Below are 14,807 nucleotides of genomic sequence, written 5' to 3' on the forward strand. Positions count from 1 at the left end.
AAATATATATATTCACAAAAAAACACTGTACAAGACTATACATGGTATATCAAATGACCAAAACAAATAAGGGAATCAATATTAATTTATTTTGGTATCAGTTTGTAAATTTAAAGGTGTTATCCTACTATTTGTAACTGATGACCTATCTTCTGGATAGTTCGTCAGCATCTGATCAGTGGGGGTCTGACACTGGAACTCCCAATGATCAGCTGTTTGATAATGCCCAGCGCTACTGTGAGCACCTCAACCTTCTCTCTGCTTAGCCTAGGCCACAGTAGCACCCACTAATTAAATGCTGATGACCTTTCCAGAGGACAGGTCATCAGTTAAAAACAGTGAGATAACCCTGCCGTGCACTCCTGCGAAAAGAGAAGTCCAAAACGGAGAATCACATTCACACACGGAGCATGATTTCCACACTGCACACACTCGTGTGAAACTGCCCTAAGGGTGGTTTGGCACAATTTTTATGTGCATATTTGCTATTTTCTGCAGCATTTTAACTGAATTTATGCAGACAGATGTTCATTTAAATGGGATCAATGTAAACACTACCACATGTCCAGGCTTTGACCAGCCCTCAGGGCAAAATGTGAACCCACCAAGTGTACATTAAGGCTTAGAAACACTTCTAAATGTCCACGATGCGATTTACCTGAGGCCGATCATTTACATATGTTCTGGACTTTTATAGAATTAAAAGAATATTGGGGGGCAATACATAGCTATATTATCCCAAAATTTAAAGTTATGATTCCATTTACGGTAGATTTTTGGATTTTGAGTGATCTCTCCAAGGTAGGGTGCCATAAGTATAAACGGATTCTTTTGGTTAAAACAATATTCTTGGCAAGGCTTCTGATTGCACAGGCTGAAAAGATGAAAAGCTATGAATATATCTTATACGAACAAAGAAATTCTGAGGATAAATGGTTTAAGATATGGGGAGAATGGAATTTTAAATTTTTCCTACTTCAATTTTCTCACTATTTCCGTTTCATCCTTTTTCTGTTGCGGGGATGGGAGACGCAGCGCAACAGGGGTGGGACTTTGGGAGGGAATTGGGGGGGTTAAGGGTATAGAAACTATAATCTTGATGTATTATTTTGTATGGAATTACTATTGCTTAATAAAATTAAAATAAAAATAAATATGACCTATTTTCACATAAAAACTCACCTGTGAGTTTAGTATAGGCAACCATGTCATCCACTGAGCCAGAGATTGTATAGTACTTCCCATCTGATCCTTTAATCTTTATATGTGGATCGGCTTTCAAGAAAGCTTCGGCAATCCTGGACCATTAAAAGAAAGGCTTGGAGAAGAGGTGATGCATAAAAACTGTATTCTTGTTGACTACAATTCTACTAAAACACACGTGTAATACTTTTACATCCATTTAGACCCAGTCACACTCATGTGTCGACAGTGACCAGGAGAATTTTTTGGGAGTGCTTATTATGAAGGGAGTATTACTACTTTTATTATTTTAAAGCATTTTTTAAGAAAATTAAACTGGTTGGACAACCCTTTTAAAATGATTTATACAAGGAGTTGCCTGTGTGTCTGTATTTGGTCCAAGAGGGGAAGGAGTCCTTTTTGGTTACAGGATGTTCTATAGCATTGCTCCTAAACAGTCTGCAGCCATATCTTGGAACAGAGGAGCAAGGTGAAGGTAGAAGACCTTGTAACAATGTACTAATAATGTCACATTCTGTCGATTCCAGTCCTCCCTCACAGATTTACACCCCATAATGCTCCTCACACAGATCTGCACCCTCCTGGCTCCAGAATACGCCACATGTCCCCTCACAGTGATGATTTCTCCTCCCTCGCAAAAAGCTACAGCAATAGAGCGGGTCATCATACAGCATGTACCCCTGGACTGCACTGCACACCACTAGGACCTCCCTCACTCCGCCGCTTGCAGGCATACACTAACCTCTCTCTCCCAAAATACCTGCACGAGCTCCAATGTCTGTGCAGAAAGAAAGCGCTGTCCTATACACATTTGGTTATGTGACCATTAACCCCTTCCCGATATCCTGCGTAAATATATGGTGCATGTCTGGTCTTTAAAGATGGTGCCCGCTCCAAAGCGGTGCCCTGCTAGCTCAGACTTTTTTTTCCGCTTCCCCCCGCCCGCCCATCCTTTCCCTCTGACCACCCGCCCATCCTTTCCGCCTGACCACCTTAATTACTGTGATGCCGTACAAGGAATGGGCATCGCAGTGCGCATGCGCCGGACAACGGACTGAGTGCGCAGGCGGTCAGAGGGAAAGGATGGGCGGGCGGAGGTAAGGAAGGGGCGGGGGGAAGCGAAGAAAAGTCTGAGCTAGCAGGGCACCCACGAGGTTAACTCCGCCCCTGGGCACTTGCGAGCCCTCATTTGCATATGCTACAAAGATGCTTATTGCTGGTTTTATAAGTCCAGGATTGATGCTAAAGGTAAAGTTTTTATTAACTGTAAGGATGCTAGAAACCTATGGGAAGGGTTACAAAGGTGAAATGTTGATGACAGACTCCCTTTAAAAACTTTCCCCAGTGGAGATGTTGGGGGTAAGCACCCTGTTCTAATAATGAGCCACAGTCTGTTCTAGGCTTCCAGGCTCATTATTAGTATATTCCAGTTCAGGCCACTATGTGGCAGCACTGAACTGTCATCTAGTGATTGCTATACAGATTAATGGACAAATTATTCTTATTATTATTATCTAATGATTGAAAATTGTGGTCCATTTGGGATCTAACAAAAAGTTTTGAAAAAAAAAATTCAAATCACCCAAGAAAATTGAATAAAAAGTCATACACACTCCTAAATGGTATTATCAAACACTACAGATCATCCCTCAAATAATGAGCCCCCCACACATCTCTGTAGACATAACTATAAAAAAGTTATGAGGGTCAGAATATAGTGATGGAAAATTATTTTTTTCTTGTCTTTTCAAAGTTTTATTTTTTCACTAGAAAAACTATACATATGTGGTATAGCCGGATTTGTACTGACCTGTGAAGAGCACAAGTCAGTTCCCGCATAGGAAACGCCCCCCCCCCCCCCAAAGAAAAAAAAACAAAACATCAAACTGTGGTGGAATTGCGTTTTTTCCTAATTCCACCCCATTCTGAATTTTTTTCCCCATTATGGCTCTGGGAAGGCTGCGAGCGAAAAAACAAAATCGTTAAACAGCATGTGCCCAGTAACGTAACAAAAAAAAAACCTCCTTCTAACTAATCCATTCTAGCTTCTACCCTAGCGCAGCAGTGCGAGAAGAAGAATGAGGAGGTGGCACCAGGTTCGCGCTCCTCACAGAACGTCCTGACGCTTTCATCCTGATGTTTTGAGCATTGACTGAGGCAGGGCTTGCAGCAGTGAGCGGACTTATAGAGGTCCTGAGCGGGAGTGCTGTTAGGGTTGCCACCTTTCACAACAAAATATACTGGCCAAATTTGCACATGTTAAAAAGGTTTACCTGGCTTAACATAGGTGTTATTTGATCATATTTTACGTTTTGTGCCTTTTTTCAATAAAATAAAACTTTCGACTGTTGGGGGTGGCCTGTGTCTTAAAGTTTTATTTAGCCTCTATTTTTGAAACATTGCTGCCGGGATTCTAACACACAACTTCTACATTAAAGGGTTTCTGTCACCAGAATTAACCCTCTTAAACTGTCTGACATTAGCGATGTGCTAATGTCAGCAGAATCCAACCCTGCTATTTTTATGTTTATTGATGCCCCCCTTACGGCATAATTCTTACTTTTGTAATATACAAATTATCCTCTAGGAGCAGGGGGGACGTTGCTCCTGCTCCTAGAGGCTCTGTTCTCCCACCTCATTCCACGCCCTGCCGTCCGTACATATTACAAAAGTAAGAATTGTGCCGTAAGGGGGGCACCAATAAACATAAAAATAGCAGAGTTGGATTCTGCTGACATTAGCACATCGCTAATGTCAGACAGTTTAAGAGGGTTAATTCTGGTGACAGAAACCCTATGAGGTTTTCTCTGTAGCAGTTCAACATTAAGCTTAGTAGCTCAGTGGTTAGGGCTTTTGCCTTTATGGAGCCAGAGCACAGGAGTCCCGACCTGCCTTTCTGCTGAACTGAAGCAGGAGGCCCCTTAGAGGAGCTGGGCCCAGTTTGCCCATCCCCATCTAACGCAGGCCCTGTCTGCAGCTTTAGTATAGGTATTGTTGTAGACAACCAGGGTTCTTAGCACTAAGCCTTAAACTTTCCTAGATCGCCATGGGACCAAGCGCACATGCAACAGGTCATCCAATTCTGCTGGCAGATGTCCTTTAACCCCTTAAGGACTCAGCCCTATTTCACCTTAAGGACTTGGCCATTTTTTGCAAATCTGACCAGTGTCACTAAGTGTTGATAACTTTAAAACACTTTGACTTATCCAGGCCATTCTGAGAATGTTTTTTCATCACATATTGTACTTCATGACACTGGTAAAATGAAGTAAAAAAATATTTATTTTTTTTTGCATAAAAAAATACCTAATTTACCAAAAATTTGGAAAAATTTGCAAATTTCAAAGTTTCAGTTTCTCTACTTCTGTAATACATAGTAATACCCCCAAAAATTTAGATGACTTTACATTCCCCATATGTCTACTTCATGCTTGAATTATTTTGGGAATGATATTTTATTTTTTGGGGATGTTACAAGGCTTAGAAGTTTAGAAGCAAATCTTGAAATTTTTCAGAAATTTACAAAAACCCAATTTTTAGGGACCACTATGGGTCTGAAGTCACTTTGCGAGGCTTACATAATAGAAAACCACCCAAAAATGACCCCATTCTATAAACTACACCCCACAAGGTATTCAAAACTGATTTTAAAAACTTTGTTAACCCTTTAGGTGTTGCACAAGAGTTATTGGTAAATGGGGATGAAATTTGAGAATTTCATTTTTTTGCCTAATTTTCCATTTTAACCCATTTTTTTCCACTAACAAAGCAAGGGTTAACAGCCAAACAAGACTGTATCTTTATTGCCCTGACTCTGACGTTTACATAAACACCCCATATGTGGCCGTAAACTACTGTACGGGCACACAGTAGGGCGTAGAGGGAAAGGTGCGCCGTATGGTTTTTGGAAGCCAGATTTTAGTTTTTTGACACCATGTCCCATTTGAAGCCCCCCTGATGCACCCCTAGAGTAGAAACTCTAGTAGTGACCCCATCTAAGAAACTACACCCCTCAAGGTATTCAAAACTGATTTTACAAACTTTGTTAACCCTTTAGGTGTTGCACAAGATTTAATAGAAAATAGAGATACAATTTCAAAATTTCACTTTTTTGACAGATTTTCCATTTTAATATTTTTTTTCCAGTTACAAAGCAAGGGTTAACAGCCAAACAAAACTCATTATTTATGGCCCTGATTCTGTAGTTTACAGAAACACCCCATATGTGGTCGTAAACTGCTGCACGGGCACACGGCAGGGCGCAGAAGGAAAGGAATGCCATACGGTTTTTGGAAGGCAGATTTTGCTGGACTGTTTTTTTTTTTACACCATGTCCCATTTGAAGCCCCCCTGATGCACCCCTAGAGTAGAAACTCCAAAAAAGTTACCCCATTTTAGAAACTACGGGATAGGGTGGCAGTTTTGTTGGTACTAGTTTAGGGTACATATGATTTTTGGTTGCTCTATATTACACTTTTTTGTGCGGCAAGGTAACAAGAAATAGCTTTTTTGGCACGTTTTATTTTTTTGTTATTTACAACATTCATCTGACAGGTTAGATCATGTGGTAATTTTATAGAGCAGGTTGTCACAGACGCGGCAATACCTAATATGTATGCAATTTTTTTTATTTATGTAAGTTTTACACAATGATTTCATTTTTTAAAACAAAAAAAATGTTTGTGTCTCCATAGTCTAAGAGGCATAGTTTTTTCAGTTTTTGGGAGATTATCTTGAGTAGGGTTTCATTTTTTGCGGTATGAGATGACTGTTTTATTGGCACTATTTTGGGGTGCATATGACTTTTTGATCACTTGCTATTACACTTTTTGTGACATAAGATGAAAAAAAAGGCTTTTTTTACACAGCTTTTATTTTAATTTTTTTACGGTGGTCACCTGAGGGGTTAAGTCATGTGATATATTTTTAGAGCCGGTCGATACGGACGCGGCGATAGCTAATATGTATACTTTTTTAAATTTATTTAAGTTTTACACAATGATTTCATTTTTGAAACAAAAAAAATCATGTTTTAGTGTTTCCATAGTCTAAGAGCCATAATTTTTTCAGTTTTTGGGCGATTATCTTGGGTAGGGTATGATTTTTGCGGGATGAGATGACGGTTTGATTGGTACTATTTTGGCGTACATGCGACTTTTTTGATCACTTTTATTACCTTTTTTGGGAAGTAAGGTGGGCAAAATTTCAATTTCCTAATAGTTTTTATTTTTTTATTTTTATGGCGTTCACCGTGCATGGAAAGTAACATGACTGTTTTATAGATTAGGTCGTTACGGACGCGGCGATACCAAACATGTGTAGGGACTTTGATTTTTTTCATTTTTAATCAGTGATAAATGTGTTTTTTTATTTTTACTTTTTTTTCACTTTTGTTTACTTTTTTTTTTACCCAGACCCACTTGGTTCTTGAAGATCCAGTGGGTCTGATGTCTGCATAATACAGTACAGTACGCTATATAGTGTTTTGTACTGTATTTTACTTACACTTTGTTTGAATCTATGCCTTTAGCACAGATCTGTTCAGCACCATGGACAGCAGGATGCCTGAGGAGGCGTCCTGTTGCCATGGGAACCTTCCCTGTCTGCTCAGTTGTGGCCACAACTTCGCAGAAGGGGAAGGGTAAGGAGGGGGGCTGTCTGGGGGCTCTCTCCCTCTCCATCGGGGGGCTGCAAAGGCACAGCAGCCCCCCGATGGGAGAGGGAGGGAGCTCCCTGACCCTGACAGTTAACCTTTTCCATACAGCGGTCCCTACGGACCGTGGTATGGAAAGGGTTAAATGGCTGACATCTGCACAGATGTCAGCCGTTTATACCAGAGTGTCAGCAATGTGCTGACACCCTGGTATACCCACTAGCCACCAACGAATTTTCAAGAGGAGGCGGGCGGGGGATCGCAATCTCGGGAAATAGGGCAATACCGGTACGCCCTAAGTCCTTAAGGGGTTAAGTACCCAAAAACAGGGCTTCTAAACCTTTTTCTATGGAGGTTTCAACTACCAGAACATGGTGACATCTGTGCCTCCCCAGCCGTCAAAGCAAGTGCCTAAATTAAAACAGTAAAATAAGAAATTGTTGCAGCCAGAAAAAGGTCTATTCCACAGGAGTTCTCAGAATATGTTCACTTCTATCAAAACTGCATCCAAACCTAACCAAAAACTGGCTGACGCCTTAGGCCCCTTTCACACGGGCGAGTATTCCGCGCGGATGCGATGCGTGAGTTGAACGCATTGCACCCGCACTGAATCCTGACCCATTCATTTCTATGGGGCTGTTCACATGAGCGGTGATTTTCACGCATCACTTGTGCGTTGCGTGAAAATCGCAGCATGCTCCTCTTTGTGCGTTTTTCACGTAACGCAGGCCCCATAGAAATGAATAGAGTTTCGTGAAAATCGCAAGCATCCGCAAGCAAGTGCGGATGCGGTGCGATTTTCACGCACGGTTGCTAGGAGACGATCGGGGTGGAGACCCGATCATTATTATTTTCCCTTATAACAGTACAATAGCGCTGGAGGGGTTAAAAAAAAATCAAAAATTATTAAACTCACCTTAATCCACTTGATCGCGCAGCCCGGCTTCTCTTCTGTCTTCTTTTTTGCTGTGTGCAGGAAAAGGACCTGTGGTGACCGGAGTGACGTCACCACAGGTCCTTTTCCTGCACACAGCAAAAAAGAAGACAGAAGAGAAGCCGGGCTGCGCGAGCAAGTGGATTAAGGTGAGTTTAATTTTAAATTTTTTTTTTTTTAACCCCTCTAGCGCTATTGTACTATGCATTCTGTATTCAGAATGCTATTATTTTCCCTTATAACCATGTCATAAGGGAAAATAATACAATCTACCCAGCACCTAACCCAAACCCGAACTTCTGTGAAGCATGTTCCTGCAACGCACCCGTACCTTTTCCCGCAACGCCCGTGTGAAAGAGGCCTTAGAGTTTGGGAAACACTTCCCTACACCATTTTAATTATTTTTGGCAATGGCTTTTTTAGAATCCTGCTAGGCGTCACCACAATCAGTAATTATTGCCCAGGTAAGGCCTCCTGCACACGACCGTTGTGTGCATCCGCGTCCGTGGTTCCATTTTCCGTTTTTTTTCACGGACCCATTGACTTTCAATGGGTCCGTGAAAAAATCTGAAAATGCACCGTTTGGCAGCCGCATCCGTGATCCGTGTTTCCTGGCCGTGAAAAAAATATGACCTGTCCTATTTTATTTACGGTCAACGGTTCGCGGACCTATTCAAGTCAATGGGTCTGTGAAAAATCACGGATGCACACAAGATTGTGATCCGTGTCCGTGATCCGTGTCCGTTTTTTCCTATCATTTCAATGGCAAACTTGACTTTGATTTTTTTTTCATTTTTCATGTCCGTGGATCCTCCAAAAATCAAGGAAGACCCACGGACGAAAAAACGGTCACGGATCACGGACCAACGGGACCCCGTTTTGTGGACCGTGAAAAAATACTGTCGTGTGCAGGAGGCCTAAAATGTGTTGGAAAACGTATTGCTAAACTTATTGTAGGAAACCACTATGTTAACACATCAGAATTTGTAAACCATAACCTGGAGTGGGTCAAAAGAGTGACAGAGGTACAAGTATTTCTATTATACGTCTTCTCTCTTTAGGTTCCAGCGCTCAGCAGCCTGATGTGACTTTTTATTAACTGCATTGATGATGCGTACCCTGCATCATTAGTGCAGTTTAAAGCCTTAGGCCTCATGCACACGACCGTTGTGTGCATCCGTGGCCATTGTGCCATTTTCAATGGATCCGTGGAAAAATCGGAAAATGCACCGTTTTGCAGCCGCATCCGTGATCCGTGTTTCCTGTCCTATTTTTTTGACGGACAACGGTTCACGGACCCATTCAAGTCAATGGGTCCGTGAAAGAACACGGATGCACACAAGATTGGCATCCGCGTCCTTGATCCGTGGCCGTAGGTTACTTTCTTACAGACGGATCCGAATTCGTGAAAACTCTAATCCGACAGTATATTCTAACACAGAGGCGTTCCCATAGTGATGGGGACGCTTCTAGTTAGAATATACTACGAACTGTGTACATGACTGCCCCCTGCTGCCTGGCAGCACCCGTCTCTCACAGGGGGCTGTGATCCGCACAGTTAACCCCTCAGGTGCTGCACCTGAAGGGGTTAATTGTGCATATCATAGCACCCTATCAGTGGCTGCCAGGCAGCAGGGGGCAGACCCCCCTCCCTCCCCAGTTTTAATTTCATTGGTGGCCAGTGCGGCCCCCCCCCTCTATTGTATTATTTTCATTGGTGGCACAGTGTGCGGCCCCCCCGCCCCCCCCTCTATTGTATTATTTTAATTGGTGGCACAGTGTGCGGCCCCCCCCCGCCCCCCTCTCTCTATTGTATTATTTTCATTGGTGGCACAGTGTGCGGCCTCCCCCGCCCCCCCCCCCCCCCCGATCATTGGTGGCAGCGGAGAGTTAGAAGCATCATACTTACCTGCAAGCTGCGCTGTCTGTGACCGGCCGGGAGCTCCTCCTACTGGTAAGTGACAGATCATTAAGCAATGCGCCGCACAGACCTGTCACTTACCAGTAGGAGGAGCTCCTGGCTGGTCTTAGATATCGCAGCTCGCAGGTAAGTATGATGCTTCTAACTCTCCGCTGCCACCAATGATCGGGGGGGGGGGACGGGGGAGAGGGGAGGCCACACACTGGCCACCAATGATATTAATACAATAGAGGGGGGCTGGGGGGGCGCACACTGGCCACCAATGATAATACAATAGAGGGAGGGAGGGGGGGCCGCACACTGTGCCACCAATGAAAATAATACAATAGAGGAGGGGGCGGGGGGGGGGGCCGCACACTGTGCCACCAATGAAAATAATACAATAGAGGGAGGGGGGGCGGGGGGGCCGCACACTGTGCCACCAATGAAAATAATACAATAGAGGGACGGGGGGCGCACACTGTGCCACCAATGAAAATAATACAATAGAGGGAGGGGGGGCGGGGGGGCCGCACACTGTGCCACCAATGAAAATAATACAATAGGGGGGGGGGGGGGCGCACACTGTGCCACCAATGAAAATAATACAATAGAGGGAGGGGGGGCGGGGGGGCCGCACACTGTGCCACCAATGAAAATAATACAATAGAGGGAGGGGGGGGCGCACACTGTGCCACCAATGAAAATAATACAATAGAGGGAGGGGGGGCGGGGGGGGCCGCACACTGTGCCACCAATGAAAATAATACAATAGAGGGGGGGGGGGGGGGGGCCGCACACTGTGCCACCAGTGAAAATAATACAATAAAGGGAGGGATGGGGGGGCCGCACTGGCCACCAATGAAATTAAAACTGGGGAGGGAGGGGGGTCTGCCCCCTGCTGCCTGTCGGCCCCTGATCTCTTATAGGGGGCTATGATATGCACAATTAACCCCTTCAGGTGCAGCACCTGAGGGGTTAATTGTGCGGATCACAGCCCCCTGTGAGAGACTGGTGCTGCCAGGCAGCAGGGGGCAGTCATGTACACAGTTCTTAGTATATTCTAACTTGAAGCGTCCCCATCACCATGGGAACACCTCTGTGTTAGAATATACTGTCGGATCTGAGTTTTACGATCTAACTCAAATCCGATGGTATATTCTAACATAGAGGCGTTCCCATGGTGATGGGGACGCTTCAAGTTAAAATATACCATCGGATTGGAGAAAACTCTGATCCTATGGTATATTAACTCCTGACTTTACATTGAAAGTCAATGGGGGACGGATCCGTTTGAAATTGCACCATATTGTGTCAACGTCAAACGGATCCGTCCCCATTGACTTGCATTGTAATTTAGGACGGATCCGTTTGGCTCCGCACGGCCAGGCGGACAACAAAACGACTTTTTTTTTCATATCCGTGGATCCTCCAAAAATCAAGGAAGACCCACGGACGAAAAAACGGTCACGGATCACGGAAAAAACGGAACCCCGTTTTGCGGACCGTGAAAAAATACTGTCGTGTGCATGAGGCCTATGAAAGCTTAAGGACCTCTGATGTCATCACAGGCCCTGAACTGTATAAGAGTAAAGTTCTGCATTCAGGACTTGTTTGTCTGGTAAAATAAAGGAATCCCTAATGGAAACTCGACAGACCTGATTATAGTCGTAACTATCAGTCATATGTTACTTCCAGGACTTATATTAATTATGTTTTTCTGCTCCTATAACTGGAGCAGGAAAAAAAATCATAAATGTAAAAGCAGCAATTCCCAAGTTCGTATAAAGAGACTTACATTATTTCAATGCCCTTAACAACTTTATGCTGGTATGCCCTTTGGTGCAGACTGTACCGAGTGTAGAAAAGATCATACATATTCCAGACTTCCTAAATAATGGTGGAGACAGACAGTTTAATTATCTGTATAGTATGTATTGGGTTACACAATATAATTTCCCCAAAAGTAACATATAACTCCGTGCGCTGTCCGCATCTGTTGCTCCGTTCCGTGGCCCCGCAAAAATGATAGATCATGTCCTATTCTTGTCCGTTTTGCAGACAAGAATAGGCATTTCTATAATGGGCCGTCCGTTCCGCAAATTGCGGAAGGCACACGGGCGGCATCTGTATTTCGCGTATCCGCAATTTGAGGACCTCAAAACACGGCACGTTCGTGTGCAAGAGGCCTACGAATTCTGAGAAGAGCAGAGCAAGTATGCATGCTGGGAGTTGTGGTTTCACAACAGCTGGCGTGCCGGAGGTTGCCTACCCCTGTCCTAGTCAGACTATTTAGCACAGAGAGGGCACAGATTACGACCAAATACAATCTGAAGTAGCGCCATCATTTTTATTGTTATTCTTGAAAGGAGTTATCCAAGTTTGACTAACCCCCTCTAGGATGCTTGGCCCCGTGACCCTTCACATACTTACCTGGTCCCCGACGCTGGATTCCTCCAGAATCACTCCACGGACGTGGCTACATCTTCCCTGCTGGCAGAAATCAACATCTGTCAATGAGAGGGGGCTATGTGCAGCCAATAACATGCTGCACCTGTGACCAGCCCACTTGCGTCATGTGATGCAAGGAGGCAAGTCACTATGACGGCTTGCTATTGGCTGCAGCCCCATCCCTGACAGATGTTGACTTTTGACAGTGGAGCGATACTGGAAGAAACTGGCGTCAGGGACCAGGTAAGTATGTGCAGGGTCGCGGGGCTGGGCATCCTAAAGGGGGTTATTCAAACTTGGATAACCCCTTTAAAGAGGACCTTTCACCAGAAGAAAGTATCTAAACTGACTATACAGACGTAGCACTGGCCAATCGCAGCGCTCAGCTCATAGCCAGTCAGTCCTGAATCCCGCAGCACACGCCAACACTGAGAATCTCTCCCCTGCCTCCTGATGATGACGACTGGCAGGTTTATTTCCTATTGTGCATAGGAAAGAAACCTGCTAGGCATTGACAGGAGGCGTGGTAGGGTGGTGCCAGCAAGTCTTAGGCCCCTTTCACACGGGCAAGTATTCCGCGCAGATGCGATGCGTGAGGTGAACGCATTGCACCCGCACTGAATACCGACCCATTCATTTCTATGGGGCTGTTCAGATGAGCGGTGATTTTCACGCATCACTTGTGCGTTGCGTGAAAATCGCAGCATGCTCTATATGCTCTATATTCTGCATTTTTAAAGCAACGCCGGCCCCATAGAAGTGAATGGGGCTGCGTGAAAATCGCAAGCATCCGCAAGCAATGCTTCACGCACGGTTGCTAGGAGACGATCGGGATGGAGACCCGATCATTATTATTTTCCCTTATAACATGGTTATAAGAGAAAATAATAGCATTCTGAATACAGAATGCATAGTAAAACAGCGCTGGAGGGGTTAAAAAAAAACAAAAAAAAATGTAACTCACCTTAGTCCACTTGATCGTGGCCCGGCATCTCCTTCTGTCTCCTTTGCTGAACAGGACCTGTGGTGAGCATTAATTACAGGTCAAGGACCTTTGGTGACGTCACTCCGGTCATCACATGATCCATCACCATGGTAAAAGATCATGTGATGGATCATGTGATGACCGGAGTGACGTCACCACAGGTCCTTTACCCAGGTCCTGAAGAAAGAATACAGAAGGAGATGCCGGGCTGCGCTATCAAGTGGACTAAGGTGAGTTAAATTATTATTTTTTTAACCCCTCCAGCGCTATTTTACTTTGCATTCTGTATTCAGAATGCTATTATTTTCCCTTATGACCATGTTATAAGGGAAAATAATACAATCTACAGAACACCGATCCCAAGCCCGAACTTCTGTGAAGAAGTTCGGGTTTGGGTACCAAACATGCGTGATTTTTCTCACGCGAGTGCAAAACGCATTCCAATGTTTTGCACTCGCGCGGAAAAATCGCGGGTGTTCCCGCAACGCACCCGCACATTTTCCCGCAACGCCCGTCTGAAAGAGGCCTTATGGGACTTATCTCCCTGGCAGAGCTTGGGAAGGGGGTTTGGCATGTCAGCACTCTAAGGCTCCTTTCACATGAGCGAGTATTCCGTGCGGGTGCAATGCGTGATGCGAATGCATTGCGCCCGCATGGAATCCGGACCCATTCATTTCAATGGGGCTGTGTACATGTGCGTTGGTTTTCACACATCACTTGTGCGTTGCTTGAAAATCACAGAATGTTCTATATTCTGCAATCTTCACACAACGCTGGCCCCATAGATGTGAATGGGGCTGCGTGAAAATCACATCCGCAAGCAAGTGCGGATGCGATACGTTTTTCCTGGATAGTTGCTAAGAGATGTTGTTTGTATGCCTTCAGTTTTTTTTATCACGCACGTGCAAAACACATTAAATCACATTGCACCCGCTTGATAAAAACTGAACAACTGAACGTGATCGCAGGCAAAACTGAATGACTTTGCCTGCGAAATCGCGCATTTTCACTGAACGCATTCGCAACGCATCCGGACCTAATCTGGACATGCTCGTCTGCAAGGGGCCTAAAAGTACCATTTGCAAGCTCAGAAAGGACAGGATGGGGCAGCATAGTGCAGGTGACAGGCTCCCTTTAAGATGTTTCAACTGCCTTGGTATAAGAGGCTCTGCAAAAGTGAAAAGATGCAACCAAAAGTCTTCTCAGTCCTGTCGTGTTTCCAGGCTGCAGCTTAAGGGTCCATTCACACATCCGCAGTGTTTTGCGGATCCGCAAATTGTGGATCCGCAAAACACCGGGCCGGCACCCAATAGAAATGCCTATTCTTGTCCGTAGCTGCAGACAAGAATAGGACATGTTCTATTTTTTTGCGGACCCGGGGACCGGAAGTTTGGGATGCGGATCTGGACAGCACACTGTGTGCTGTCCGCATGTTTTCCGTCCCCATTCCGCATAATTGCGGAACAGATCCGGACCCAAAGTGTGGACGTGTGAATGGGCCCTAAAGGTATGTTCACATCTGCGTTGGAACCTCCATCACAGAAATTGTCAAAAATATTGGTGAGAAAAGTCCTGCGTGCAGGATTTTTTCTCACCTTAAGGGTCCATTCACATGTCCGTAGAATGGGTGCGGATCCGTTCCGCAACGTTGCAGAACGAATCCGGACCCATTCATTTTCTA

The 14,807-nt window shown here is 44.7% G+C and overlaps 1 protein-coding gene across 1 annotated transcript in view; it reads right to left on the reverse strand.

The window, feature by feature from the left end:
- Positions 1–14,807, reverse strand: part of LOC121003296 (deoxynucleoside triphosphate triphosphohydrolase SAMHD1-like) — a 204,260-nt gene that overhangs the window by 59,631 nt on the left and 129,822 nt on the right. The window contains exons 8-9 of the mRNA XM_040435024.1: positions 11,489–11,580; positions 1,183–1,298 (exon numbers count right to left, since the gene is read on the reverse strand). Of these exons, the coding sequence (XP_040290958.1) occupies positions 1,183–1,298; positions 11,489–11,580 (208 nt within the window). The remainder of the gene's footprint in view (positions 1–1,182; positions 1,299–11,488; positions 11,581–14,807) is intronic.

This window comes from Bufo bufo, chromosome 6, assembly GCF_905171765.1.
Source record: "Bufo bufo chromosome 6, aBufBuf1.1, whole genome shotgun sequence".
In the NCBI taxonomy this organism is placed as follows: domain Eukaryota; kingdom Metazoa; phylum Chordata; class Amphibia; order Anura; family Bufonidae; genus Bufo; species Bufo bufo.